The sequence below is a fragment of the Sprattus sprattus genome (genome assembly GCF_963457725.1).
Source record: "Sprattus sprattus genome assembly, chromosome: 1".
NCBI lineage: Eukaryota > Metazoa > Chordata > Actinopteri > Clupeiformes > Clupeidae > Sprattus > Sprattus sprattus.
Window position 1 is genome coordinate 70,224,151 of NC_137920.1, and position 27,821 is coordinate 70,251,971.

The window sequence follows — 27,821 nt, forward strand, 5'->3', positions numbered from 1 at the left end:
CTGTTTTGTTTTTTTAGTTTCCTTTTTACAAAAGCGCAGAAAGCAGCAACTCTTCAAATATCTTTGACACAAGCAGTCCTTATGGGTGTTGATTTGAAGTACCCTGTTACAGCTGTTAGCCACAGTTAGAGTCTCTGTTGTTGGGTGGCTCTGGTCAAAAGACTAACAGTCGGCCATTTTCATCTCCTTTTTTCAGGTCCTTAGTATTCTTCTTTGATTGACATTGGCATGGATGGTGACACTAGGCCTCCACTACTGCTAGTCACCATGGCAACATTCCCTGGCATAGTGGAGCCAGGTGGAGTGGGTGTTGTTGTGGAGGCAGGCTGCTGCTGCATCTTCTTTTTATTCACCTTCCTCTCTTTTGCACGTCGATTCTGGAACCAGATTTTTACCTATGTGGGAAATATGACATGTCAGCAAGAAGAATGCCTCTCAAAGACCATACAGTTTGTATATTTGCAGGGATATCTATGTAAAGAAAACATTAAACTTTTGTTTATAAATGATATAGTTATATCAATCGTTATATGTGTTATTTAAATATGTTTATGAGTGAATACATGGTATGAGGGACAGAGAGAGAGAGAGAGAGAGAAAGAGAGAGCGAGAGAGAGACAGACTCATGTTGGATCTGCAGATGCAGACGGAGCGAAATGGAAGAAGACATAAAGAACGGCTGACCTGTCGCTCCGAGAGGCTGAGTGATGTGGCCAGCTCTGATTTCCTTCTTATGGTGATGTAACGACTGTAGTGGAACTCCTTCTCAAGCTCCAGACGCTGGTGGTCTGTGTACACCACCCGATACTTATCTTTTGTCCTCGTCTTACCCCCTGGATCAAAATGAAAACACGCCATCGTTAATGAAAACTATCAAACCCATCTTCAGGTATTACTCATTAATGGTTCCAGCTACTACACTTGTTTGCCATTCAAATTCACTAAAGATCGGAACTCAAATTTGCATGTAACTGAGGTGCCAGCCTCTCTCTTTTTCATAGTGTAAGTCCTGAAAACGGACTAAAGGGCAAAGCTCTTTCTGCTCCATTTCTTACAATATCTCTCTTAAAAGGTACACACACACACAGTTTTTTTAAAAATCCAAAATGATGATAATGGCATGGCACTCTATGTCAAAAGTCACTTATTCTGTCTTTAGGGCACAGGGGACATACGTGTCAACAGCGCCTGAGTTAAAGATTAAAACATATCTGAGTGGGAGGAGAGAGGCACACCTATTGAGGGCGCCAGCCATACTGAGAGGATATTCAGCCCATTAGGCTTTCAGTCTCCACCAGCACCCGTCCACCACTAATTAACCCTTTTAATCTCTCCAAATGATTCACTTCTCCGGGTGTCTCTTTTGAGGGTTCGCTCTTTACAAAATGTTTTGTTTGTTCAAGCTGGCCTCTCCTTAATGTACGTTTTGATGTGGAGCCCACCACAGGTAGATGGAGGTGGTGTGGCCCTTATGAAGGGCCCGCTGATCGGGTCGGCTCCCGAGGGCCATGGGTAGTTAGACAGCAGGCAACATGATAGTTGGGCTTAATGAAGGAAATCTCCAGTTTATGTTTTTACTCTGTGTGATTCCATATTTCTGCCTCTTGTGCCATGAAACTCTCAGCAGAGAGTAGACTTCCTTAAATGAGCATCTATCGATGTTCCCCATGTGGACTGCTGTCACGCTCTCTCCCTCTCTTTCGCACGCGGGCGCGCACACACACACACACACACACACACACACACACACACACACACACACACACACACACACACACACACACACACACATATAACTTAGATTGCGTTCCCTCCCATGTATGATTTAAGGGATACCTTTCATTGAATTCATATGTATTTTTTCTTGAGGGTGTCACAGATATCTGTCTATGACATCATCACGCCTAAAGATAAATGGCAGTGCTGGTGAAGCTAATGAGATGTTCATGAGAACGAATGTAGGTGGGCTGATATGATAAAGTGGCAGGGCTCTTGCCTAGGGTTAATCTATAACATAGGCCATAAAATTACCTGTCTGGGACAACAAGATAACATAGCAAAGTGGGAAGGCAGATTTCGGGGGGAAACTAGTTTTCCGGGTTTCCCAATGTTTCCAAGTTAAGTGATTTGTTGGGTCCACCCAATTTGATGATGATTCATTGATGTTAATTAACTGATGATACATTTGTTTAAAAACAAACTCACACCAGTGGTTGTTGCCCTTTAAAATAATAAGATATACCCCTGAAAATATTGAAAATAAGCCATGCCGTTAAATTACTGTGGCTGGCAATAGACATAAACTAAAACACTTCAAGGACTACATGCTGGTCAACCACAGTAATGGAAACACACTCTTCCTTAGCATACAAAATTCACAGAAGAGGTATTCAAATTATTCGAATAATGCGTCCCCTCTTTTTTGGGCCCACGTGAAAGCATAAGGAATAATTTATCATATGTAGCACATTCCTAGTTCCCTGCCCTGCTGCCAACGTGTAAGATCCTCCCACCTTCTTATTGTCCCCGTGGAGTCAGAGTTAACAAATGACGCCTCGAGACATCCTTGTAAAACATGAGAACAAGACAAATCTCTGATTTACATGACAACACTCTTCAAGCCGTGTCTCTTTCCCTCCGCTCACTCTCAGCTTACTGACTATATGCGCCTGCAGACTTCTTCCCTACCACCCGAAAAAATAAGGCCACTTAGCTGAAAGAGTGGCTGGATTAGATAAACAATGCTAACAAGCATTCATTTCTGAAGTGCATTTTTTAACATAGTATAGGTCAAGGATATATTTTTAAACGTGAGATTTTTTTCCCTTAAAAAATCTGCACAGTGCGCGCTGATGTGTATTGGCTGCTCTGTAACATATTGTTGCATTGTATTACAGGAATGTACATATTGCAAAAAATATTCTCAGACAAACTCATTAATCTACCATCACTGTTAACCAAAACTTTTCTAAAGACTCACTTGTATAGCATCACCTAATGCTATATTGAAAACCTGAAGAGAAAGCTTGGCAGCCCAAAGCTTCTTATTTACGGCGGATGCGCTGGACCAAATCAGGCATCAGTTTTCACATTTGACTTCGGTAGTGTGCGATTTAAGTAGTGGCATAAAACAGTCTTTCCTCCGTTTCGTCTGGGAAAAACCACGGGGTTTGTGCACGCCTACACAGCCCCAATCATGGTCTATGAATTGACAGGTGCGTTGGCTTTTATATGACAGTTTAGAGTTACGGCCACTTTCCTAAACATGCGAACATTTTTGACCAGGAGTCTTATATTTTAGGCAGTAGTAGGTGGATCGATAACAAGTGCAATTGCAAGATGAAATGATAAGCTTGTCACAAAGGTACCTGGGTTGGTCGGTGGTGCGTTTCGCCTCATCCAGTCGTAAGGATTTCTGCGCTGCGAGTTCGGAGAGAGCTGGCCAACATTGGTGTTAATGGAAGGTGGCAGAAGGCCAGGCGGCTGGACAGGAGAAAATTCGGGGGGAGTATAACTTATTTGTCCCGGGTTTGAAGTAGATGGAGCTGTCCCTGGCCCATACGGAGACCACTCTTCCCGCGGCGGTGGGTATGCTGGGCTCCAGGTTCCAGCCTGACTGTGATGAGGGTCATTGTTAATTCCCGGGACGTGATGGTATCCTGTAAAGTCCGAGTATTGTGGAGGGGCTGGTACGAAGTTCTGATGATTCAAATTTAGACTGGGGTGTCTAACAGTATTTGAGTACATACCGGGGTCCTTGTCCAAAAGATAACCAACGTACATCTTTCCGTGTTGTAACTCCAGCTCATGCTGCATCTACACCGTTCCTCCTGTCACTTCCCCAGAGTTTCTTTAACTAGGAGTAGCCTATCCTTTACCTGACCCGTCTGTCTGAATTCTGAAGGCTATAGTTTGCCAAGCTTGCTGCCAGTAAATTGGCGCTACTCTGACGTCAGCTTTATAGCTCTCACCTCCCTCCTTTGACTTCTGTCCATCAGGAATGATTTGCATTGGAGACAGTCCTGCATTTCAAAGGCGAACCAGCGCCAGCTTCAAAGTTGTCTCGGGGACTGTCAGACAGTCTTAGGATGGGTTGAAGATATTCACATTAGAAGGATATTTTAATATCCGTAAGAGTTAATTCATAAAACAAACTGTCACTCAATGATAATTGTTAAAGCAACAATTTTCTCTTCAGGGATATTGATTAGAAGGAATCACACACCATATGGAGCTGCATGTCATGCTGGTTTGAGAACACTAATGTTAAAATCCTTTAAGTTGCTAAATTATTAATTATAGGCAACTTACGAAGTTAGTTATTGTTAGGATTAAAGGTTACAATTGGTTACTAAAAACAGTTTATTAAAGCTGAATAATTAAATACATGACACAAGTCTTAATTTAAGTAAGTATTTGTGTTTTGCAAAACTCTCAATTACATTTTTCCTAGCGACAACGCGGCTCCATAGTGGCTTTGAGGGTGTCCTGGGACAGGCATTTCAAACAGATCTCTCAGGCGATATCACAAACCCACCCTGTGCCCAACTCTTTACGCCTCGTATGAAAGAGCTGAATCGGGCTTTATTTGAGCTAATGGATGATCTAAATGTTTAGGTTCCCAACGATGCAAAACCTGAAACGACTATTCGGGAACCATCATTTTTTCCCTCGGAATTGTAATTCCGAAACAGAAGTAAGATTTTTTTTCTGAAACTGTTAAAGTGAACGTGTTGGTCAAGAATGAACATCTGTCTAAAATAAAATGTAATAAAATAGAATAAAAGAAAATATTTTTCTCAATACTGAACTGTGTCTCACTTTCCAATAAATTACGCAATGTCAATTTTCTCATGTAATCTGGCATTCATTCAGTTTTGTATCTTTGTTTATGAAATCAGTTTACAATCTTTTAAAATAAAATAAAAAACAAATCAAATGAGTGATTGAAAGTATATTTTGTCAATTGTAATTTGTGAAACCCCTGAATTTTCACTGTATCTATTTCATTAAACACATATTTGCCTAAATGTGTTAATCCACTGTCTGATATCCATTCCATTTATGAGAAGACGACGCTTTAATTCCGTCACTAGCCTAATGATAGGCTAATTGCACTCAAACATGTTCAAACCTCTAATATAAACACAGATTAGGCAGTACGTTTTAGTTTCAGCTCCTGCTACGTGACATGATCACTGAGAAATCAAACCAAATTCATTGTTGACATTTTTAATAAACTGTAGTAACTGTCACATTTGTCTCATCAGCCAATGAAATATTACACCAATATTGTGTGTTATATATTCCTGTTTTAGCCAGGCAGCTATTTCTTTAAACTCAGATCTAAAATATATTGTTACTATTGTATAAAATATATTGTTGATGATAACAAATAACAAATAACAATAGCAATTCGATCTTGACTTAAGTTGAATCATATGCTCTAACATCAGTCCTGTCTCCTAAAAGATCAAGATAATAGAGAAATATGTGGGAGAACATGGGATGCATGGGGAGCAAGGGGGGAGTTCAAAGTGGCTGAGGAAGACTTGAAAGTGTCAAGTCACACTTCACAACTGGGTGTGACTTCCTAGTCAATGCAGGGTGCCATGGAGACACTGGGATGACCTCTGTGTTGTGGGGACAGTGATAGTCAGTTATTCTTCTCTGTCTGATGGTCTTGAGTAGAGGAAGTGAAGAGTGCTTTGCATCAGATGAGACAGGGAACTATATGTTGACAAATCAACAGCACCATACAGCCATCAGCATTGTATGATGCACAGTACAGGCATGCTTTTCAGAATAATATATCAAGTCAAACTGTTTTATATGTAGTAATATGTATGACACTCTAAAATGTACGACTGCACAAAATTATCATAGTAAAGTATGACAGCAAGTGCATCTTTACACGTTTTCATAAACGTTTTTACAGAGTGAACATTTTGCCATTTTCAATGTATCAGTAATGTAATACTGTATTGCCAAACCACGGGGTTAATGTTGGAGATAGAGGGTTAAGAAAATATTTGTATTCAATATGTTGAGCACGGAGAATATTGTTTGGTATACAAAACCTCAACAACACCACCAACATTTGTTTTTATTGTCAGCAACAAAACATAGGGAGTTTAGTTTATATAGCATGTAAGCCTGTTAAAAGGGTCAGGAACATTTTGGCAGGTTAGTATTAGGACCAAGGAATTCCCTAACCGCATCCTGTACTTCCAACTTATGCCACCATGTCACTAGACTGCTGACAGTCGCAAAACGTTCATCAGACACATACTAGAGAACATTGAAATTATCTTGAGGAGAATGCGCTTCTCTAGGGATTGGTGAGGAACGTTTGGCCGCAAGACCGGCCTTTAAATACCGTAAATCCGAGCAAGAGAAAAAAAGTAATGCATTTTTTCATTTAAAGAGGCCCTGTGTGACTTCGTACCAACAAAAGATAATCTCGATTATTTTTGTATTTGCTTTTAAGCATCTTGTGCTCCAAGTGCTTGTCCCACATCCTAACCCATTCAACCTGCCCCATATCCCAATCCATGACATCACATGCAATAGCTTGGAGCGTAAGCTGTTATTTTATATTATACTTTCACGTTGTCACGTTTTCATTTCTCTCATATAACATCTTCATACTGTAGAACATGATACATTGGCAAAGTCTGGGCATCAAACCAAGCAATCAGATTTCTACTTTCTAAGTCCTACTTACAAGTGTGCCAACTGTATGATTGTTACAAGCTGCCACAGACAATCAAAACGTGTTTAATGTGGGCTGTGATATAGAATGATAATTCTGAGTAATTTATTCCATGACTCTAAATTTAGCCTTTTAATGGTTTTGGCGATCCTGGTCGACCAAAGAAGAATTTGGATATTAGTTTCGATGAATGTACCAGTTCGTATTTTTTTTTTCTTTTTTTTTTTTCACTGACTTAAAGGCTACCGTCCCTTTATGGGTGGGCAACGGGTTCCTCTAACAACCAACAATATATTTGGCGGCTGTTGGAATGGGTCAGCGGTAGGTGGAGTGGAGTTGTAGTGGATAGGGATTCTCTAATAAAATACATCAGGGTCTATGACTTGGACCTCACAGCTAACTTTGGGACAATACGTAAATCCCTCAAAACGTCCACAGGCAAATGCGAATGGGAAGGAATATCAAAATGATTCAATTCCTAGTAGTCGTTCAATTAATTTGCATTTTATAATGTTCTATGGCATTTCACCAAAAATAAGGTCAGCAACGGAAAGTGTTAACGGCTGCCTACATTGGATTGTTATGGCATAACATTGTGCACAAGTAGCTTAACCTGCACTTTACGTGTCGAGAACGCTTCCCTCCACTCATATACGTCAAGGCCGCTGCTGAACATTGAACTGCGGGCCCAGAGCTTTGGTTGCATAAGATTATCAAGGTATGCCTAAAATTCCTGTCTAGTCTACTCGTATGTTTGGAAACGATGCCCTTGCCTTTTTATCACAAATGCTGAAATATCACGTTGATATAAGCAATTTCGCATTCAGGTGTGAATGGCTAAACGATTGTAGCAGCTCAAGCAGCATCACCAGACGCGTAGCCTAGTCTTAGGTTTGGCCTATTTGTCCCTTTCACTGTGAGCATAATAATAATAATAATTGTCAGATTTTATGGGCACACACTGCAACTCACACGTGCATTTATGGAGGCGACACAGGACACACACACACGCACACGCAGGCCTGAGGTCGCTGTGAATTTGATCTCTGCAGTTTCCCATCCTGGACCGTCCTCCCTCCAGGACCCCCTGGAGCAGTGGGCAGGTTTTAAGCGCCCGGGGACCAAGTGAAGTGAACCGTCCATCTTGGTCAGGGGCGGACAGGAAAGTGTTCTGTTCTTTTGCATGCTTTTCTGTTGGGGTTCTTATGGGAGGAAACCCATTGTGAACACGGGGAGAACATGCAAACTCCACACAGAGCATGTTGACATGACTGAAGTAGCATTTACTGTAAGGTATGAATCTGCACCTCCTTGCAATCGACATACTCTGATACCATGTTCTATTTTAACCAAACCCGAAAGAGTTATTCCTGGGATAACCCACAGCAAGGCCATTTGATTAGTAATGTTATTTGTAATAATACACTAGATCCATTGACGCGTTTGTTTTGCAAGATAGGCCTACTAGCTTTAGGTTTTGTTAGGCTGTACCGTCTTTTCACACAATTGTGTTTTTATTTTAATGAAATTATGGTTTAAGGTGTCATTGAATTAGGCATTTGATAGATGCATTTAGATTATAATAGCATTTGGAACATAAGCAGGGATGAAGTGGCTGAATTGGTACTGTATATTTGTCTCAGTTTTTTTTTCCATCAGCAGTGGCCTGACTCACTGTGGCCATCGTGTGGCAGAAACAGGTATAGACACATTTGCTTTTTGAAGGGTGAAATATACTGTATTGTATCATAAGTAATAGTTGTTATAGGTAGGTTTATCAAACAGGGGTACTGTGTGAATGGCAGACTGCAAACATATCCACTCTGAGACACAATGGAAATCTTGACAATCATGAAAACTCTCCTTTTTCAAGCTTCCCCCTCCCCCTTATTTGACTGGAAAATGCCTTTCATTGTGGTTGGTCTCCATTATAGCTTGCAACATTTTAAACCTTGCAACATTTTAAACCTTTCTCACATTTGATCAATTAATGTGCAGTTCTAGTGACAGACCGCACATAATGTAGCCTAAACTACAGTGCTAATAAGGGCTTAAATCTGCCTCTTATTGGTTTTAGTGTTCACACACTGAAAGTGCTAAATTATTTTAGTTAGACTACATTTGTCTGCATTTGTTTACGTCTAACAGAATCACTCATCACCCCATATACCATAAACATACAGCAGGCAGTCAGATACACACACACACACACACACACACACACACACACACACACACACACACACACACACACACACACACACACACACACACACACACACACACACACACACACACACAGACAAACACACACACATACACACACACACACACACACACACACACACACACACACACACACACACACACACACACACACACACACACACACACAAACACACACACACACACACACACACACACACACACACACACACACACACACACACACACACACACACACGCTCCCTCCTGTAGAACTGATGCACTTCCGCAGGGCCATATGTTCTAAGGGGTCCCACAGTGAGACAGATATGATGACTAGGCAGCTCATCAAAGGCATGTAGTATGACCCTGCAGAAAACCTTGTGCTTGTCTGTGCGGAGATTCCTGTTCAAACTGTAAGAACAGTATTTGTATGTGATTGCGCTTTACACAGTATAGTAAAATCTCATTTTTTTTCCAGTCAGGTTTTTCAGATAAATCTGAACATAGGGTTTGGCACAGTGTTAGATTTTAGATAGTTCTGTATCTTTTTAAATGTAGACCAGAGACAAAAATATAATGAAAATGGCCAAATGCTGCATGTGCACACTGAGTTTGATTTGACAGTTTCTGGTACAGGTGCACACAGGCCACATTCACCATTTTGTTTTCTGCCTAAAAAGATAACTGCTAAATATGGTGTGTTCATAATATTAAGAGTGAGAGTGTGATGGAGAGAGAGAGAGAGAGAGAGAGAGAGAGAGAAAGAGAGAGAGACAAAGAGCACATCACTCAATACGTTTACATGATGGCATAAACCCGATTTTGGCCAAAGCCCGACTTCTCTATCCATGGGGGGTTAACTGCGTTATCTCACGGTACTTGTCCGAAAGCATCCCACTACAATAGTTGACGCTGTTTTTTCATTACAGCTAATGCGCAAAAGTTGTTGTTGTCCAGTTGTAATCTTTCAAAAGTTACAAGCGCGCGTTGTCCGATTTCTAACCAAATCCGATCACTTATCTGGGGGTGTAAATCTGATTTCAGTCGGACACAGGAAATCTAGATTTGGGGAGTTACATGAAATAGATCTTCGATTGAAACCCGACTACGCATGAAAACTGGACACATGTAACCGCACTGACAGACATGCATCTAACAAGGCCACAGAAAGATTCAACCTCTGTGGGAAATATTGACATAACAAAGACTATAATTAATGTGTCAACCAAAGAGAAGTTTTCATTTATTGTGGAGGTACATATGGTTTAAGATTATAACAAATTATATTTTTTCTAATTATTGGTCCTTGAGGGCTTGTAAAATTCAATGGAGACTGTCACAGGCGTAGGTATTTTGCCTGTATTTTCCTTTGCAAAACACATACTGAGCCTCTGTGTTCAGATCTGTGAACTGTGCTGTGCAACATTCCCTGATAAACATTATCTCCAACATTCTCAGACCCAGCACACATTTAGTTACATGGACATAGAAATGTGCCTTTTTTCCCACCAATACCTCACCAGTCTGCAAATGAGAAGAACGGATATATTTTATATATCCTCCACTGCCGCACTTACTTAGCTTCTTTCCCTCCTACTCTTTCTTCATCCTCCCCTTCCCTAGCCTCCCCTTTCTGCCCCTTTCTGCCCCCAAAAATCCCACAAATAAATAGAAAGCCCTAACTCAGCTGCTGGCGAGCACCATGAATTTTCTAGCCATCCACTCACATCCTGAGTCGGGAGAGGAAAAATAAGGGGGGAAGCCAAGATTGAAAACAGATGCAGCCAGTCTCTGCAGGAGAGAGAGAGAGAGAGAGAGAGAGAGAGAGAGAGAGGGAAAGAGGGAAAGAGGGAGTGAGAGAGAGCTTTTTCAGCAGAGCTGCAAACCCTGAAAGAAAGACATATGTCTGACTCTCCCCATCAAACTGGGGCAAAGTTATCTTCTTTCTGGGATTTAAAGGAGACTTGCAATCAATTGAGATATATCAATCCGTTTGTGACATATTTGGATGTGGTTTTTGAAGAAGTGTGTATGGCTAGTTTGCTAAAAATTGAAGCTCTGTTCTAAAAGGCAATGTAAACAGGACAGCGGTTATCATCTTTTGTGAACTGTGGCGCTTTGAGAAGTTGTGGGAGCTGCCTTGGACATTCTGAGCTTTGGTGATTCCTCACACTGTTAAAATTTCCAGACGGTTCCTGCAGTGAACAGGAAGACATTAAAACCAGTCGCAGAGCTCCTTTTGGTAGCCCTGAGGATCTTATGTGCTTCATGTAAGAGGTATGATGAATCTTATTTTCTCTGTAGTTTCTTTCTCTCTCTCTCTCTCTCTCTCTCTCTCTCTCTCTCTCTCTCTCTCTCTCTCTCTCTCTCTCTCTCTTTCTCTCTCTCTCTCTCTCTCTTTCTTCTCCATACCATCTCTCATGTTGGTCAATGATGTGTTTTGGTAATGTAGGCAAAGAAATGTTGTTTCATTAAGTGCTATGTGATCATATGTTTACAATGGTCAATTGGTTCTCATGTACGCCTTTGAGGAATTTCCTGGAATTTCCATTTACTCCAATGCACTCACCAAAGAATGCAAAACAATGGCTACCATAATGTCCTGTCTGCAAGATAAAGAGTCCTTCTGTCAGCGACGATAAAGTGAATGTACTCCATCAATTGTCTTTCACTTCAATTTCAAAAACAAGACACCTTAAAAATGTGTTCTTATCGGGAGGCAATGTAGCTCACACAGTAGCCTTGACCACATTCGGGCTTGAAGCTCAAGGAGGTCACAGGATCGAATCCGACCTGATGCCATTTCTCCTGTCCACTTCTCCCTATCATTTCCTGTCCAACTCTTAGCACTACTCTATCCATTAAAGGCATAAAAGGCCAAAAACAAATCTTAAAAAATAAATAAATAAATATGTTCTTATGTATGAATAAACGTATTCTCTCCTAGTGTTCACACAACCGCACACACAGAATTGTAGACATTGTATAGACTGAAAATTTAAAACATGGAGCTTTCAAAGAAAAGAGTGATTGCTTGCAAGAGGCAGCCTTCCTCACTGGGGTTGCTGGTCGCTGCCATGACCAGTGAATCATTTAATTGCAATAACAGATTGGAAGCACAGCCGTCTCAGTCTCCTGCTGCCCCGTGTTTACACAGAGATCCAGGTTCTCCAGCACAGGACATAGGGGCGTCTGTGTGGAAATGAAGTTGGAGAGCCGTGTCAATAAGAACGAATTCAAAATACATATATGTCCTTCCCTGTGTTTTTATTTTCAGAGCAAGGACTTTCTGGCAAGTCCATTAAATAGATTATCCAGCCTGTGACTTTTTTTTTGTAGAAAACCACATCCAAAATGCCTTCAAGTGAGTTACGTTGGATTGTAAAAACAGATGCCCGCCTTAAGGCCCCACCACAGTTAACTGTGGAGCCTGACCAGTAAAAACACCAGGGGCTGTGACAGGAATGGAATTGGAATTATGTTTGGTATACAGTTACATAACAGCAGATTTTTAAGTTTTTAAGATTGTGCTGTTATTCAGCAGGTTTGTCCATTTTCATTATTGAAAATTGTAGACGATGTGCCCCCAAGAGGATATAGCAAAGCTTTAAATGTCTATATCACTTTCATTTGATCTTTTCAGAGTGCTACTTGTTAGTGATGCTGCCTGCGTCCATACACAGAGCGAATGCAAGGCCGCTATGGTGACCTAGCCTGGTCACTGTGGAATGTTCTGGAACTGAGTTGACTTCAGCCTCAGGACAGCAGCTCTTTTGGGGGAGACATGGAGAAAGCCATTATCAGGCATAATTTATCCAGAGTGAAGCAAAACAAAGCTCTGAAAAGTCCCTATTGAGTCATCGCAAAGTAGTGAAGAATATGCCAGAATCATCAAAAGATAGCATCCTGTCTGGTGCCTGTCTGGGGTCGGCCTTTCCAACAGCTGTAGCATAGCACAGTTCTGCTTACTTTAAGCTGGCGTGTCAGGGCATGCTAGGTCAATGCTCTGCTCTTCAATATAGTTAGTCATTCATACACCCACATAAGAATACCATTTGGCCAATTTGTCAAGATCCCTCAACTTGTGATAACCTCAACTAGTGCAGGGGTTTTCCCATCTAAAACATCACACCAGAAATGAAAGCAATATCCTGTGAGAATGTCTTGGAATTAATATGTTGGTCCTTTACAATCTTTCACAATATTTAGAACAAACCCAAATGTTTGTTTTTGTTATTTGCCTGACAGAGAGTGCTTTATTTGGACTGTGCTAATCCTCGGTCACATTTTTGTGACAGGATGTGTGTGTTTTTCTTTTACTTTTAAGTTATTTATGGGAACCATTTTAGTTGCAGATGCCTCGTATTTTATGACAAATCAGGAAATGATGTTTAATCATCTTAAACGTTTAATCTGTACTGAATGACTAAGTGTTCCTTTGCAGTATTGCTTCATTCCAAAGTTTAAGTGGAGTCGCGCCATTGGAGTTTTCTCTCATTTTGTTTGCAGACTGAAAGTCTCCCTATAAGCAAATTATTTGGTATCAGATGTGGCAAACTAACTTAACATTCTCGGTTTGCTTTCCTACAGTAAAGTAGAGCTCTTAAGATTGAATTGAACTGAATAGAATCTATCTGAGTTGTTTGCCAATGAAAATGCCATGTACATGGGCGCACTTGGCACCACGTTTGTTTGAAGCTTGGATGTCAACTGTTCTCTCGTAAAAAAAACTTTATGTGAGGAGGCAGGAGCTCCCATAGATTTACAAACCGGTCACACAGCAGTGATGGTGGTGAGGTTTTGTCTGCAGGTCCTCCCTCCAATGCCCCGTCTGCTCTAGAGCTTTTCATAAAACGCTGGACGGCATCCCTGACATCTTTGGCTCCGTACCCTGCTGGCTGTCCAAGCTGGATTATACCAGTTTCAAAGGAGCCATCTAGCTCCCCCTTTTTTCCAGCGAAATCAAAGAATGCAGAGCCAAAGTTGTACTCCTGAACTAAAGGTAGGGAAAATAACAAGTCTTCACATTGGGACAGAAGTCGTCAGAAGATTCCCTTTTCCACAGATTTTTTTTACAGATTTACTTTTCTGAAATTCACAAAACTGAATGGCTTGCTAACTTGAGTTCTACTGTCTACTTATTCATCAGGCAGTGGAGATGAGCAGTGTGCAGTGAATATCAGGCTGTAGTGTCCAGTGTCCACACGCATTGTCCTCAGGTTTTGGAGCTACTTTAGAGGCAAGAGGCAGGAGTCAGAGGCAATTCAATATGTGTGTTATGAATGCAGAGAGAAGCACCAGCTGGGGCGACTCTTACCCAGATGCTGTTGAGTCTTGGCGGCCAGTCAGTGTCTTGGATGCTCCAAACACCAAATGCTATTTGAGCACCTCTCTATCTTCCTGTCTGTTTTCTTTTCTCTCTCTCTCTCTCTCTCTCTGTCTCTCTCTCGCTCTCTCTCTCTCTCTCTCTCTGTCTTTGTGCTTTGTGTTCTTTGATCTAAGTTTAATTGCTTCCAGAGCCGGGGTTCTCTCTGTTCACCCCCCCCCCCCCCCCACCCCCCCTTTAAAAACATCACACACAGAGTTTGGTATAACTCAAAGGGCCTATCGCTGGCTCTGTGTGGTGCCCAATGCCTCATAAAACCCTGGAGCTGGGAGGGAGCAGCTCGGCAAGGTGGCCACAGAATATTCTGGATGACCGCACGAAGTCTGCACTTTTTTTGTCCATCCATTTTTTTGGTTGTCAAGAATTCAAAACAACTCCCACATGAGCACGTTGTGCTTACTACAGGACAGTTGCCATGGCCACTGCGAACCCATTTAACATGATCACTTTGCCTTTACCATCCAAAAGAAACATTACAATAGCTTTTATTGATGACATAGACACTCTTAAATTGTTTTTGCAAATGCAGCAATGAAGTTGACAGCAAAGTTTGTTGTTACAGGACAATCCATTGCCAATCATCTCTGCACTATGAGGAGCTGCTGGGACAGTGGTTTTGGGGTGTTCTTTGCAGGTAAGATCTGCTTGACCAGGGAAGACTAGAAATGCTGCTCCAATGAATTGCACTGGTGCATTGCGTGACCAGCCGTCAGCCTCTTCTTCCCTTGTTGAAAAGCAACTTAAAGTTCAAATGAAGACCTATACATAATTTGAGACCACACTTCAAATCTCACCTGGCAAAACAGAGCTGCTTAGATTTAGTAGAACGACATAAACATCATTTACCACAGATATCTTTTAGGTAAAAATCCTCTTTCTCTCCCTCTTCAATCATCAGTGTTACTGCAGCTCTGCCCGGGGGGATGGAGCCTTGAAACCACCCCCAGTAACCCAGAGTTCGTTCTGGCCCCTAACTCCTCCCTGACGGTGGTCTGCTCCGGCTGGACTGAGGTGACGTGGATGACGCCCCACGACTCTAACCTGGCCCTGGACGGACTGGACGTAGATGACCAGGGCACCTCCAGCATCCTCCAGCTGACCAACGTGACGTGGATGCACACAGGGCTCTATGTGTGTGAGGAGCCCGCCGCACGGGAAACCAAGGAGATCTCTGTGTTTGTGCCAGGTAATTCACACCTAGACGGAAATTAAAAGTATATATACAGTATATTTCTGACAAACACACATGCACAATGCTCCTCACACACGTATTGATTGATGTATATTTTGTGACACGTGAATGCTACAATTTGATGTATTTTTCTATGTATCACTGTGTTTTATATCCATGTATACTCACGACGGACCCCAGGGAGACTAGCGAGCATTCTGTGGAAGCTAATGGGGATCCAAATTAATAAACAAAAACACACACACACACAAACACACACATACATATCTGTATATGTGTGTGAGTGAGTGTGTTTGTTTGTGTATATTTATGGTTACATATTGTATAGACATGCAATATTGATAAACTGCAATGTCTGCAGATCTATTGCATGAAATCTATTTCATACAATATTGCTTTTATTTTTGCTATTGTGTGTTTAAGCAGTGATCTAAATGTATTTCAGGTTGTCAGAGCCCATAACATTGTCTAAATCGAAATCAGTCACATGCTAAATGAGGGCAGAGGCCACGTTCAAGGGTCTGAAATCCGCCTTTACCTCCTCCTTGCGTAGACCCAGAGGTGTGGTTTGTCTCCGCGGGTTCATCCCTTGTGATGAAGGAGGGCGAGGAAGGCACCATCCCCTGTGTGGTCACGGATCCCCGCATCAATGTGACCCTGTATGAGAAAAGCAGCCAGACGCCCATCCAGGGACGGTACAGGCCCAGCGAGGGCTTCACTGCTGCCCTCAACGACACCTCCTACGTCTGCAGAGGGGTCCTGGATGGCCGAGAGAAGGAGTCCCGGGTGTTCTACGTTTTCAGCATCGTAGGTCGGTAGTTTGGTAAAGTACTATACCGTTGCGTTGCTTCATAGTAGCAGACAGTGAGGCACATTCATGAATATGCGACACACCTGCGTCTACAAAGAGCACTTACAGTGTTTATACACTTACATGTTTTATTGCTTCTAGTTCCACAAAGCATGGATGCCTTCATAACTGCTTCGAAGACCGTTGTGAAAGAAGGCGAGCCACTGACCGTTAACTGCACGGTGAAAGGGGCAGAGATTGTTTTCTTTGAATGGGACTACCCTCGAGAGGAGGTTGGTGAACATAATGTTAGCCAATAATTTCAGTACGTCTGTACGGGTTTCATGGCAAAATACACTGCAGAGTTTGAGCGTTTTGGATGCGAACAGCTGAGCTACATAACTTGCGCTGTGTCCCTCAAAAATTGACAGAAAACGCTTGAGCCACTGACGGACTTTCTGCCAAGTCGAGACACTCTGCGCTCCTGCCTAAACATCGCCAATGCCACACTTCAGGACTCCGGCAACTACGTGTGCCGTGTCAATGATACTATGGAGGGTCATTCAGCAGTAGACAACATCACCATCACTGTATTACGTGAGCTTTGTCCCCAGTCAGAAAACATAATTAATTTTTGCTGTGCATTCATGTCAGAAGAATAATGTTAAAGTATACATAAAACAATGTAATACAGAGAGAATGCTTAAAACATTATAACAAACAGATACAGCACATGTATGATATGAGAAGGAACTTCAGCGAGGAATGTAGCTGAGCTTGATCTATGCCATATTTATTGAACCGAAATGGTCTGTCTCTTCAGAGAGAGGCTTTGTTCGACTGGACACCGATCTTCCGGTGAACATCTCTGCCCAGCTTTACGAGAACGTAGAGCTGGTTGTGCCCATCGAGGCGTACCCTGCTCCTAAGGTGCGCTGGACCAGAGACAACGAAACTCTCAGTAGCGACTCTGTGACAGTGGCCACGAGGAAAGTGCATGGCACCAGGTGAGTTAATGTCCCTCTCTCAGATGATCAGTTCAGAAATCAACATTGATATAAATGAGTTGGCTTTACAATGAACAAAGAGAGTGATTCCCATGTGTTTGTGGTTTTTCTCCGGGCAGTTATGTGAGCATTTTGACTCTAGTAAGGGTCAGAATGGAGCAGAATGGCCTCTACAAAATCCATGTGTCAAATGAGGATGATTCAAAGGAAGTGACCTTTGACGTGCAGGTTAAGGGTGAGCTTTGACTGTATGAACCATAGACGTATAGAAGATTCTATATGTCTATGGTATGAACATTGCACACATCCCATCTGCACGTGGTGTACGTAGGAAATGTCAAGGTATATAGCAGACGCTTTTACCCAAAGCAACTTACAGAGTCACCTTGCAGTGGATGGGAATCTAACCCAGCTCTTCCACTGTTCCACCATGCCCTTCAATGTTGTAATGCAAATGATGTAATATGAATGCTGTAATATGAATGATGCTATTATATGAATGCTGTAATATGAATGCTGTAATATGAATGATGCTATTATATGAATGCTGTAATATGAATGCTGTAATATGAATGCTGTAATATGGATGCTGTAATATGAATGCTGTAATATGAATGATGCTATTATATGAATGCTGTAATATGAATGCTGTAATATGAATGCTCTTACTGGTGGATACTGTTGTTTATACTTGATAAATATCTACAGTGACAGACAAAAAGTATCCGTTTGACTTGACAGTAAAGCCCCCCCCCCCCCTCTCTCTGTGTTTTGCCTCGCTGCAGCTCCGCCTCAGATCACAGAGCTGTCAGACATCCATATGGACGAAGGCCACGGGGTGCTGTGTTCAGCCGAGGGTGTCCCCACGCCGTCCATCTACTGGTACAGCTGTCGGAGCTCACAGAGGTCAGCACAGGAGACTGGGGTCGCATGGGAAGCGAATGTGTCAAATTCAAATGTGCTCCTCTAGAGGTCAGCACAGCATGCACGTAACCAGTGAACAGCTTTGGGTGATGCTGAAGCCAGACTCTCAGTTTCATACACGCAGCATTTGTACAGAAATGAAACTTAGATGTTCCCAGCTGTTGTATGAGTATTGGCTTTAAAAACATCTGGAATATTCATTTCAATGAAGTTGCATGTGTTTGTTGTCTGCGGTCACTTTTGTGTTGTTACTGAACCACGTTTGATCACATCCTCTGTAGATGCAGTAATAAAACGACCCCTTGGAAGCTTCTCGTCCCCGACCCTGAAAACATTGACATCCAGACGAATGTGACCGAGGTGGTGGGCCGTGGCAAGAGCCGTGTGCGTAGCGTCGTGACTTTCCGGCACATGGACGACATCACCTCAGTGCGGTGTGAAGCACGCAACGACAGGGGCCGCAGAGCCTGGGACATCAAACTAGTGTCCAACTGTAAGTCTGTTGTGCCAACCTTCCATTAACATATAACCTTGCTTAACATTTACCCAACTTGGTTATATCTTTGTGAATAGATGAAAAGTGATTGATCTACAATTGGTCTAGACTCTACATGTTTTGTTCTATCTGCTGTACATACGTGTAACCCCAGCTGTCATCTCTGTGTCGGCAGCTCTTTCTTCTCAAGTGGCCGTGATGGCCGCTGTGCTAGCCTTGGTGGTCATCGCAGTCATCTTCCTCATCATCCTAATTGCTGTTTGGAGAAAGGTAATGATCCATCCTTATCCTACATAGACTGCAGCAATGATAGATTTCACGTCTGGTGTTCCATGATATCTCATGCCAGACATCCATCATCACAAATTACCAAGTTCATACAGGAAATTGGAGTGACGCCCCTAATTAGTGACAACGCAACCTATCCAATCACCTTTGCTCCCATACGCCTGCGCTAGTTTAAATCCTCCGGTCTCCAGGCCAAATTCACCCAGCTCTTGAGCTATGAATTTGCTTATTTGCTCCCTCCCTTTCCCCAGCTCCACCTGTCTAGATCTGCTTATAGTTAAAGGGGGATTTTCGTTAATTCCTGCTTGTCTTATTTATTGTGGCAGCAATTTACAGTGTAAATTGTATTTAATGCAGCTTCAGTTGCAGTTTTGCAGCTTTAACTTGCAGCAGCAGCTTGAGCAGATCTAGGGCGCCATGACAAAACATACTACCTTGTACTTACATTAATAAAATCTTATTTACTAATTCTGAGAGTTTCCAGTCTGAACTACATTTTGAGCACTGGACCTGACTAACAGCACATACTTTTGTTTAGAAACCTCGCTATGAGACCCGATGGAAGGTGATTGAGTCTGTGAGTTCAGATGGCCATGAGTATACATATATGGACCCTATGGCTCTACCTTATGATTCAGTTTGGGAAGTACCTCGTGACAGCCTTGTTTTGGGTAAGGACACAGGATGCAGGTTTTTCCCATGGTTGCACAATCAATACGTGCTCTGTGAACCTGGAAAATCATGCATGATGAAAGAGCCTAAGAATGAATTAGATCTTCTATACTGGCAAACTGGATGTCTGATTATGATGCGATACTTTGTCCCTTCAGGTCATACTCTAGGCTCTGGGGCCTTTGGGAGGGTGGTTGAGGCCACTGCCTATGGCCTGGGCCCCTCTCAGTCCACCACTAAAGTCGCAGTGAAGATGCTGAAGTGTGAGTGTTAGGCTATTAATACATCTGTGATCTACGTATTGTTTTTCTGACGACACATAATTGCATAAAGTGATGGCAACCCCTCTTCCCGTTTTTTTGTGTTTTTTTTGTTTTGTTAAACTTGCAGCTACTGCAAGGAGAAGTGAGACTCAGGCTCTGATTTCTGAACTCAAGATTATGAGTCACTTGGGGCCCCACCTTAACATTGTCAATCTGCTGGGGGCATGCACAAAGCGAGGTGGGCACAAGCCACCACAAATCATGTACACACTGCACTCAGTTTTAAGTTTAAAGTTTAAAGCCTTTGATGAAAGTACATTTTGTATTCTCTTTCACAGTTCACGAAAATTAAAAATATGTGTAATAGTATGTGCCAGTGGCCTGTTGTAATAATAATATAATTATTATATATCAGCATAATTAATTATGGCTTTCCAGTGTGCTAAGTCCTAAATGTGCATCTCAAATAATGCCTCTTTTATTCGTATCCAAGGTCCTATCTACCTCATAACTGAGTACTGTCGTTATGGTGACCTGACGGACTACCTTCACCGTAACAAGCACACCTTCCTACAGTACTACGCCGACAAGAACCGCAGGGACACTGAAATGTGCCTGGACAATGCAGACAGTGCAGGCATCACTCAGGGCAAAATGTATGAGAAACTATATGATGTTAATGTTCTATATAAATACCAGATTTTTGTGGACTGAGTCAAATATAAAGTATGATATTACTGTACATCAGTGTCTCCAGCATTCTAAGGATGGTGTTTGTCTATATTAAGTGTATTTTACATACTTCTTAAAAGTGTGCTCAAAACAAAAGCATGTTCGTCACGAGCATTTACGTGGCTGAACTGGTAGTGAAAAGCGGAGTTCCTGCTGTATGCTCCTTTGAGCACCTCTGCTACCTCCTGTGTCTCTCTTGCAGTGAGTCTGATGGGGGGTACATGGACATGGCCAAGGAGGACTCATTGGAATATGTGCCTATGCAAGAACTGACTGATACTATCAAATATGCTGAAATTGAACCTTCTGTTTATGAAACGCCCTACCAACAAGAAAACTACCAGGGACAAGGTAAATGACACAGGTGCATGAGTACAATTGCATTCATTCATCATCATTTCATGCCACTCGCATTTGATCATCATTGTCCCCCGAAAAAAACTTTGATCTGATGGAAAGCTACGAAAATGGTGCAAATGTTGCCCAACAGACTTCACAAACATGCAAAAAGAAAGACATTTGTAAAAATAGTTTCTGTAGGTTGGAAGTAGTGTGTAAACAGCAACATGTGGCTTTGCATTTGGAGAACAGCCTTATGAGACTTCCCCTTCCACACCTCAATGCAGTTGGTGCTAAACAGTGTGGAAGAAGGGGCCTCTACAAAGCCGCAGCTCAAACCTACTGTGTCTTAAAGTTGTTGGGTGAATTTCAACACTTAAACTGGCCAGATGGTGACCATATTCCTCTGTGTAATTTTGAAAGACAGCTTGGCTGACGTGAAAAGAGAACCATAAATATGTTATTTTTTGGACACGCATCTGTAATGCTCTTAATATCAATGTCATTTATATTTTTTGAACACCATGTAATTTGCAAAGCTGCTTTGTTAAGAAAAGAAATAATAACAAGAACTTGGAGTGTGGTTAGTGCTGTGAGACACAGTAGATGCCAAGAGAATTTGTTCCCCACAGATATGTATGTCAAAAATGGATTACGTAATACATCTATGGTTGTATTAATACATTTATTTTTGTTTAATCAAAATGTATTCATCTTTTTTTTGCTCAGGCCAAGAGAGGTCTCTGGCAATCAGTGACTCTCCTATTCTCAGCTACATGGACCTTGTGGGCTTTGGATTCCAAGTGGCCAAAGGAATGGAATTCCTGGCATCGAAAAATGTACTCTGAACTGTTTTCTTCTCACAAGCTAGTTTCATTTGCCAAGTTGTTGTTTTTTTAGTTTTTTTTTGTTTTAGCAATCTTGAGTCAAATGTATAGTATATCCAGTATAGAGCTTGAGTCAAATGTATAGTATATCCAGTATAATCAAGGAAATAAATTGAATGGTGATGTATATCAAATACTTTCTGTCATGAAAGTGGGTTGTCTTTGACAGTGTTGTTTATATGCCTGTGTGTGTGTGTGTGTGTGTGTGTGTGTGTGTGTGTGTGTGTGTGTGTGTGTGTGTGTGTGTGTGTGTGTGTGTGTGTGTGTGTGTGTGTGTCTGTGTGTGTTTGTGTGTGTGTCTGTGTGTGTGTGTGTGTGTGTGCAGTGTGTTCACCGTGACCTTGCTGCCAGGAATGTGCTTATATGCGAAGGGAAGCTTGTGAAGATCTGTGACTTTGGGCTTGCAAGAGACGTCATGAATGATTCCAACTACATCTCAAAAGGCAACGTGAGTCCATAATCCCAGCAGTGGACAGATGGCTTCACCTTTCCCAAAAAAATTAATCCTCAGTAGTACTAGTTTAAAGATTACTCAACGATTACTCAGCAACATTTATATTTGGGTGAAAAAAAAATTCAACCAGTATTGAAGCCGGTTACAAATGACACCAGCTCATCCTTGTTGTTGTGAGCCTTTTTTTCGTTTGTTATGCTGTTATATAATTCTGAACATTTCTGGAATCTAAATAGAGTAGTACACGCATGGTGGTATTTCTGCGGGACTGTTATGACGCATTTAAATGGCTACGTTTTGGGACTGCTTCTGCCAGAGATGTGGTGAGATTAAAGAGGTCTGGCCAACATATTCCCTCTCCACTGAGGTTTCTAGGGTTTGGTGATTGAGGTTATGGATGAGGGGGATGTGAAACTACACCCTGGACTTCTGGGTGGAATTACTCCTGCCGCTATGGTTGTTCCACTATAGTGACTGGATAAGGATAAAGACTGCCTTGACCCTTTGTTTGCATTCTGTGCTTAGAGGAGTAATTGTGTTCCTGGTTTCTTTGTGGCTTGCAGACGTTCCTGCCCCTGAAGTGGATGGCACCCGAGAGTATATTCCAGAACTTTTACACTGCCATGAGCGACGTTTGGTCTTTTGGCATTCTGTTATGGGAAATCTTCACCCTAGGCAAGTAAAAAAAAGACTTTTATACAGGCCTGTGCTGTCATAAAAATAGCATGGCTAGAGTCATCTTCAGTCATTTCTTTTTTTGTCTGATGTGTGTGTAGTGTGACATTGTAACTGTATCATGTCAGTCTGGTGTGCAAAAATAAACTGTTTTAACACTTTGATAGACAAATAGATGTGAGGAACTTTGCTACTCACACAGCAAAGATATGCATTAAGCGAGCCCAACAAGGTGTTGTTTGCACTTCCTTTAACATGCTCGGAATGTTTGACTACATGCTCTCAATTTCTGCATTATTTAAAGTTCTCAAAGTTCTCACTTCTGTTTCTCACATCTTACTTTTTAATTCTCATAACTGTTTTTCATAGCAAAGCTTGGTTTGTTAAAGAAATGGACACATATCATTTGTCCATGATGTTATGTTGTGTTTCCTGTAACCTGAAGGAGGAACACCTTACCCTGACATCCCGATGAATGAACAGTTCTACAATGCCTTAAAGAAAGGCTACAGAATGCCCCGACCCACACATGCTACTGATGAAATGTAAGTCCCAATACCTGCTTGTTAGGTTAACACTGCAAAAGACTTTTGTTTTTTTCCAGTATTCTGCACACAGCAACCTTTCACAATCAATAAAGCTTAATGCTAAATATTGTCTTGAATGTTGTCATCTTAGGCTTTCCTGTCAGAAAAAATATTCATTACACTTTCTCTTTGCGTTATTACAGTGGGCGTTGAGCTCGTAAAGACAAAATAATTTACAGGCAGTGTCAGTCATCATTCGTACAAGGCATTTCCTCTTACATGGAAACAAATAACATTTATTGAAAATGGTCTGTTCTTTATCAATGAGGGAGAACTTTATTTAACAGATATGAGATTATGTGCAAGTGCTGGGATGAGAAGTTCGAAAAAAGACCCCCATTCTCTCTTCTGGGACATTCTTTGGGAAGCATGTTAACTGACAGCTATAAGAAGGTAAGCAGTGCAACACCCTGTTCAAAGCAACGCACAACACTTTTATGTTTGAATTAAATTGCAAATCACATCGCAAATGTCCTTTTTTGATTAATGCAAAGTGTATGTAAAATGATGTTGCAGAAGTACTACCAGGTGAACGAAAACTTCTTCAAGAGCGACCACCCTGCTGTGATGCGCAGAAGACCGGCACAGCCTGACGCAAACTCCGCAGATGCTCCAGAACTTGTGGGGAGTGGGGAAGAGATGACCCCGGCTGGTAGTGATACCTTCAGTGAATACATCGTCCCTATCCCAGACATCAACACCATAGCAGCCTGTGAACTGGACGATACTGCCACGCTAAGCACCTCAAGGTAATGCGTTGCAAAGACAGCGGCACTCTCTTGGATAATGTCTATTCACATTGCTTTAAGAGTAAGAGTACCTTAACTTGTTTTTAGAGGGGTGCAGTTGTAAGTGCATATACAGCCGCGGAAAAAATTAAGAGACCACTTCAAAATTATCAGTTTCTCTGGTTTTACTATTTATTGGTATGTGTTAAAGTAAAATGTACATTTTAGTTTTATTCTATAACCTACTGGCAACATTCCTACCAAATTTCAAATAAAAATATTGTCATTTAGATCATTTATTTGCAGAAAAATGACAATTGGTCAAAATAGCAAAAAAGATGCAGTGTCTTCAGATCTCGAATAATGCAAAGAAAACAAGCTCATATTCATTTTTAAACTACACAATACTAATGCTGTAACTAAGGAAGAGTTCAGAAATCAATATTTGGTGGAATAACCTTGATTTAAAATCAAAACTTTCATGTGTCTTGGCATGCTCTCCACCAGTCTTTCACATTGCCGTTGGGTGACTTTATGCTACTCCTGGCGCAAGAATTCAAGCAGCTCGGCTTCTTTTCATGGCTTGTGACCATCCATCTTCCTCTTGATCACATTTCAGAGTTTTTTTTATGGGATTCAGGTCTCGAAATTGGGCTGGCCATGACAGGGTCCTGATCTGGTGATACTCCATCCACACCTTTACTGGCCTGGCTGTGTGGCATGGAGCATTGCCCTGCTGGAAAAAACACTTCTCAGAGTTGGGGAACATTGTCAGAGCAAAAGGAAGCAAGTTTTTCTTCCGGGACAACGTTGTACTTTGCCTGGCTGAGGTTTGTAAAAGACCATAAGGATTGAACCAAAGCCGACTGGAGGGTCTCCTAGTTCGTCTTCTCTGATGAGTCCAATTTCACACTAGGTGCAAGACTCTGTGGCTTGTAGGCCTCTCCAGGTCTCCGTCTAACCATCAGACGACCATGTGTTGGGCAAAGCTGAAAATTGGACTCATCAGAGAAGACGAACTAGGAGACCCTCCAGTCGGCTTTGGTTCAATCCTTATGGTCTTTTACAAACCTCAGCCAGGCAAAGTACAACGTTGTCCCGGAAGAAAAACTTGCTTCCTTTTGCTCTGACAATGTTCCCCAACTCTGAGAAGTGTTTTTTCCAGCAGGGCAATGCTCCATGCCACACAGCCAGGCCAGTAAAGGTGTGGATGGAGTATCACCAGATCAGGACCCTGTCATGGCCAGCCCAATTTCGAGACCTGAATCCCATAAAAAAAACTCTGAAATGTGATCAAGAGGAAGATGGATGGTCACAAGCCATGAAAAGAAGCCGAGCTGCTTGAATTCTTGGGCCAGGAGTAGCATAAAGTCACCCAATGGCAATGTGAAAGACTGGTGGAGAGCATGCCAAGACACATGAAAGTTGTGATTTTAAATCAAGGTTATTCCACCAAATATTGATTTCTGAACTCTTCCTAAGTTAAAGCATTAGTATTGTGTAGTTTAAAAATGAATATGAGCTTGTTTTCTTTGCATTATTCGAGATCTGAAGACACTGCATCTTTTTTGCTATTTTGACCAATTGTCATTTTTCTGCAAATAAATGATCTAAATGACAATATTTTTATTTGAAATTTGGTAGGAATGTTGCCAGTAGGTTATAGAATAAAACTAAAATGTACATTTTACTTTAACACATACCAATAAATAGTAAAACCAGAGAAACTGATAATTTTGAAGTGGTCTCTTAATTTTTTCCGCGGCTGTATAAATATGTCATAGAATTATTCATCCCAAATGTCCCAGAAGGCCATTGTTTGTTTACTGTGTCTGATTCATAATGTCATAGCGATTAAGTAGACAGGAGGCGAAGTTCTGCGTGTTCTATTGGCTCAGAGGAAATGTTCTTGTTGATAGTGAGTGTTCAAATGTTTACTAAGTGGATACTTAAAACACATTTGGTGGTCTGAATTGACAGCCATTGCTGGCCATCTTCATTTGGCCCATTTGTCTCAATATGCCCTCTCCGTCACCAGTCCCCAGAGCCCCGAGGACAACACAAGCACAGCGTCTGTGGGTTTGCCCGAGGCAATTGTTGTGGAGGTATGCCCAGCCCCAGAGGAGCCAGCCAGCCATGAGAACGCAACCGTTCCAGAAGAGGAGCAAGTTCCCTCGCCCGAACTAGAACTTCAAGATGAAGAACGAATTGAGGAACCCTGCCTGCTTCCTCCTGACGCTCCTGAGGAGTCAGCGAGCCCGGGGCAAGAAGAGGGGCAACAGGAGGAAGCTACTTGCACACCAGAAATTGAAGAAAGTTTTCTGTAACGTCTTGGGAGTAATTGTGCTGATTCAGTGAAAGGTTGTGTATGAGAAATAAGGGAAATGCATGTGTTTCATATGGAAGATGTCAAGGTGCTTTGGAATATGGGTCTCTGCCCCTTGATCTGTTGTTGTATGTGATATATGCAGCACATTCAAACTATACCATACACAGTCAAACAAAAAAAATCAGTAACCTGATGTTATTGCACTCATATACGGGCATAATATTTTTCAGGATTAATATGTGCTTTTTATGTAAACACGTATGAATGAATATTTGCAGTAACTCACCAGATGAGGTGCTGGTACTTTGTGTCCTTTCAGGTAATCTGTAGCTGTATGAGATCCACATCGGTCTTACAGCTGCAGCTGGTAAATACCTTTACAGAGTACTACTACCTTGACAATGTTTTTACCGAGAACCCAAGTGACCCTGGAGGCTCTTGGATTTAGCCTGCTATCTTTACATAGACAGTAATGCTGCAAAGTATATTCATATTTAGAGGATTCAGTATTTTAATGTCGTTTGTTGGAATAAAAACGATGACTTATTCTGACCACCAGCAGCTAATACAGTGCTTTAGTTCCGCAGCGTTTTGTTGATGTGTCCGCTCAGAGTTATTTGTAAATTGTGCACTTTAGAAATCTGAGTTGTAATTACGTTTGGTACCTCATGAATGTGGAGGAAATACCTGCATAGGATAGACGTGTACTTACTACTTACAGTTTGTGAGTAATTGGGAAGTGTGCTGGGGGGGAAATGCACAAAGACTTAGTTTTAAGTAGTATCTTGCTCAAGTATCTTAAGTGAGGTATTACACTGGTCCAAATGTAATGGCTAACAGAATGGATATTTCAGTGCTCTGCTTTATGCAAAGGCAACATATTGTTATATATAAATGTTCAACTTATATACACTTGATTTAATACTGTTATTGTTTAGGATATAATTTTCTTTGGAAGTTTTGACCAAATTTGACATGGTACTACAAGGCTTTCAGTGGCATAATCCTACTGCTTGGGGTCTTAAGTCTTATCAATCAGTTAAACAAAAATATATTTATAATGTAACTTCTGTAATATGTAGTCACTTGTTACGTGTTTCTTTACAACTCTCATTAAAATGTATAGATGTATATTACTGTATATTTTTA

General features: G+C 41.6%; 2 protein-coding genes across 2 annotated transcripts in view; one reads left to right on the forward strand and one right to left on the reverse strand.

Moving 5' to 3' along the window:
- Positions 1-200: 200 nt before the first annotated feature.
- sra1 (steroid receptor RNA activator 1) overlaps positions 201-27,821 on the reverse strand; it is a gene marked incomplete at its 3' end in the record, with an annotated part of 71,248 nt that continues 43,627 nt past the window's right edge. Inside the window, exons 5-6 of the mRNA XM_080839973.1 lie at positions 685-833; positions 201-395 (exon numbers count right to left, since the gene is read on the reverse strand). Of these exons, the coding sequence (XP_080696099.1) occupies positions 201-395; positions 685-833 (344 nt within the window). The remainder of the gene's footprint in view (positions 396-684; positions 834-27,821) is intronic.
- On the forward strand, positions 10,835-27,770 carry LOC308378045 (platelet-derived growth factor receptor beta-like). The gene is made up of 23 exons (XM_080854849.1): positions 10,835-11,200; positions 14,872-14,943; positions 15,208-15,495; positions 16,055-16,312; positions 16,454-16,584; positions 16,723-16,888; positions 17,115-17,298; positions 17,418-17,533; positions 18,084-18,204; positions 18,504-18,715; positions 18,894-18,988; positions 19,545-19,677; positions 19,837-19,941; positions 20,069-20,179; positions 20,435-20,597; positions 20,876-21,024; positions 21,742-21,851; positions 22,225-22,347; positions 22,917-23,028; positions 23,474-23,573; positions 23,903-24,008; positions 24,132-24,364; positions 26,382-27,770. The coding sequence occupies exons 2-23, from the start codon at positions 14,901-14,903 to the stop codon at positions 26,668-26,670; spliced, it is 3,348 nt and encodes a 1,115-aa protein (XP_080710975.1). The 5' UTR covers positions 10,835-11,200; positions 14,872-14,900; the 3' UTR covers positions 26,671-27,770.